The 3,700-nt window shown below is 51.5% G+C and overlaps 1 protein-coding gene across 1 annotated transcript; it reads right to left on the reverse strand.

The window, feature by feature from the left end:
• Positions 1–402: 402 nt before the first annotated feature.
• Positions 403–1,443, reverse strand: CYSLTR1 (cysteinyl leukotriene receptor 1; the record flags this gene model as incomplete). Its single annotated transcript, XM_084212993.1, has 1 exon — positions 403–1,443. One exon carries the CDS (start codon positions 1,441–1,443, stop codon positions 403–405), a length of 1,041 nt encoding a protein of 346 aa, XP_084069119.1.
• Positions 1,444–3,700: the final 2,257 nt, after the last annotated feature.

Raw genomic sequence — 3,700 nt, forward strand, 5'->3', positions numbered from 1 at the left:
ACTTGGCGGCTGTTTGAAGTTCCAGTGAAAACTCTGCCTTCGCTGTTCATCAGGAGCTCCCCACGCGCTGCAAGCTTTGTGTACATTTCCTGCTGGCTCGGGGAATTAACGCTCTTGGAAAGTTGTGAAACGAAGCAGATGCCCAAATACAGCCTTGGAAGGGGTTTGGGAGTTCAGCAGCAGCTCCACAGCTTGCTGGTTGTAGCTGCTCTGTCCCACGTGGCTCTGGGGGTCCCAGGGGCTGCCCAGCCCCACAGTGGCTCTGCCATCAAACACCACAATCCAGGGACTGTCCACAGTTATTTAACTGCAACAAAGGCTCGGAAGCCTCCATCCCATATTCTGGAAGGGTTCAGAGATCTCCATCCCCCACCAGAGCTCTGAGGGAAAGGTTTAACCTCCTTACAAAGGAGCCACAGCTGCCTTTCCATTCTCCCTCTGGTTTTCTCCAAAGGGTTCCTCCTCCTTGTCCTTCACAGAGATCTTTTTCCTGAAGGCTTGTGACAAACTGGAGGAGGACGCCTTTCTCAGTGTGGTGAGCCTCTGCCGGAAGTTTCCCCCGGAGAAGAAGTAGAGGAGGGGGTCAAAGCAGCAGTTGGCGGCCGCCAGGGGCAGGGTGACGATGACGGCTTTCTGCAGGAACACGGTGTCGGCGCAGCCGGGGCCCCGCAGGCGCAGCGTGTGCAGGTGCACCGTGCGCAGGACGTGGTACGGCGTGAAGCTCACCAGGAAGGTGGCGGTGACGATGACGATCATCCACACGGCCTTGCGGCGGTTGGCCTCGTTCTTCCGCAGCGAGTTCCGCAGCAGGGTGCGGATGATCATGGTGTAGCAGATGGTGATGATGATGAAGGGGAAGATGAAGCCCACGAAGAGGGCGATGAAATTCAGGATCACCACCATGTTTGTCTTCTGGGAGTTTTCCGGCGGCTCGAAGCACTTGGTCTTGTTGCCGTGCTGGTACGTGCCGTTCCGCAGGAAGGGCGCGCTCGTCAGCGTGACAAACACCCAGATGCCAACACACAGAAACTTCGCCTTCTTCTCCGACACCAGGCTGATGTTGCGGACCGGGAAGACGATGGCGATGCAGCGGAAGAAGCTCATGGCCGTCATGAAGAAGATGCTGCAGTAGAGGTTGACGTAGAGCGCGTAGGACGAGAGGCGGCACAGGAGGTCACCAAAGAACCAGTTGCCCTTGTGCACGTAGTAGATGACGCGCAGGGGCAGCGTGAGCACGCACAGGAAGTCGGACAGGGCCAGGTTGAGCATGTAGATCTGGAAGGCCGTTTTCTGCCGGTACGTGCGGATCAGCACGTACAGCACCACGCCGTTGCCCACGAAGCCCACGATGCTGATCATGGAGTAGAGCGTGGAGTAGACGCTGTTGCGGAAGTCGTCGATGGAGTGGTGGTGGCACGACAGGTTGGGGGACAGCGCTGTCATGGTGGCCTGGCTGAGGCACCAACTCCCTGGGGAATGTGTCAGGCCTGGGGGGGAATAATGCAAGTGAGGTAAAGCAGGGCAGGAAAATAAATATCCCTGATGAAATAAGAGGAAATATCTGTCATCTCTCTCAGGAGAGAGCTGAGAAGGGGTGCGAATCTGACCCATCCCCGCTACAGCCAGCTTTCTTCACCAGGTACCAACAACTGGTTATGAGACAAAATGTGGCAGAGCCATGGAGTCACATCACGGGACCATGGAATGCTTAAGGCTGGAAAAGACCCTTGAGACCATCAAGTCCAACCATCAAGTCCAACCATCACCACCATGATCACCATTAATCCATGTCCTCTTGTGCCATGGATGTGGCACATACGTTTTGGAACATATGATGGTTCCAGCACCTCCCTGGGCAGCCTGTTCCAGGGTTTGATGAGCCTTTTGGTGAAGGAATTTTCCAATCTAAACCTCCCCTGGTGCACCTCGAGGCCAAGACATCAGGACATTAAATTACCAAAAACTCTCTTAACTCCTCACACACTGAGGCAACTACTCAGCAAAACAGCAGAGAGGGTAAACGAAGGTGACAACAGCACTGTGGAATTTAAAACAGGAGGAGTGGTCCTGGACCCTAATGATTGTTCAGCCCTGATTCTCCTCTTTTTAATTTTTTTATTGATTTTCAGTTTCTAATGGTTCAAGTGCAGAATCTCCCTTGCAGTCTGAGACCATGAAAAGCTACGAGACCAGAACTGTAGGACAAGAGCCTGCTGAAATAACACGACACCAAAACAACAACAAAAGCAGAAGCTGGGTCAAAATCAGCCATGAGAACCCACAATGGTACTATGAATATGCTCTAAATTGCTGATAAATATATTTTCACCTACACAAATAACTTGGCGGTATTAGATTCTCTGTCTGCCCCCAGGACATACTGAAGTCAGAATTCAGAACTGCTCTGGGATGCTCAAGGCTTCCAGGTGTCAGTTAAATTTCAGCTATTTTGGTGTTTGTACTCTTTTAAAAGAGTCCTTTGACTATCTGCAACGCACAAATGAGTGAAAGCTGAGCAGGTGTCAGTGAGGGGACTGTCACCATCCAAGGTAGATGGAGTGATATTCATTAGAAATCCTGAACAAAGCCACCAGTTCATGTGTCAAGGATCTTTTATGCTTTTATTACATTATGGCCTTAACTCCAGCAACCAACCCACAATTTAAACAATTACGTGAGGTATTTGTCCAAAAGATAAACAAGACTTGTTTTCTATTGAATTTCTAAACATAATTTGAGTTTTGCAACCAAAAGGATACTGATGTTCACAATCCAACTGCTTAAGCGTGGGAGAACATCACACCCAGAAATGCACCTGTAAAAATCACAAGAATCCCACAAAACAGCATTTCCCAGCTGAGGCTTTACATTTGCCTCATGAATTGAAGACAAACATCGCTTCTGCCACTTTTTTATTTGTACAGTCATGGTTCACTGAACCATTTATCTGTGTGCTGGTGAATTAAGCTCACTGGGTGAAAGGGAACCACGATGGATGAGAAACGGCTCCCAAAGGGAGCAAACCCCTGAACTACTGCTATTCTCCCAGTCTGATGCAGCACAGATAAATTTATAGCTTGTCACAGAATTACAGACTGGTTTGTGTTGGAAAGGGCATTAAAGCTCATCCCATTCCACCCCTGCCATGGGCAGGGACACCTTCCACTATCCCAGGTCCCTCAGACGCTTCCAGGGATGGGGCAGCCACAGCTTCTCTGGGCACCCTGTGCCAGTTTAGGAAATAATTTCTTCCCAATCTCATCTACCCCTGGCAGGGGGAAGCCATTCCCCGTGTCTTGTCCCTCCATCCCTTGTCCTCAGTCCCTCTCCAGCTGTCCTGGAGCTCCTTTAGGCTCTGGAAAGAGCTCCAAGGTTTTCTTGGATCCTTCTCTTCTCCAGGTGAACACCCCCGGCTCTCCCAGCCTGGCTTCAGAGCAGAGGGACTCCAGCTCTTGGAGCATCCCTGGCCCCCAGCAGATTATACTCAATTTAATCACAAAAGCACAAAGCCGCTGCTGTCGTTCCTTCCAAGCGCAAACACGAAGCATCCCCACCCCGAAGAACGCTCCGGGCTCTGCAATCCCTGTTTGGGGAGGGACGGGAATGCCCCAAACCACCAAACTCCTCTCGCAAGCCCCAAATCCCCCCTGCGAGGGGACGGAGCGGGGACACAGGACAGGAACGGAGCGATCATCGCGGC

This window comes from Fringilla coelebs, assembly GCF_963513975.1.
Source record: "Fringilla coelebs genome assembly, chromosome: 11".
NCBI classification, from domain to species: domain Eukaryota; kingdom Metazoa; phylum Chordata; class Aves; order Passeriformes; family Fringillidae; genus Fringilla; species Fringilla coelebs.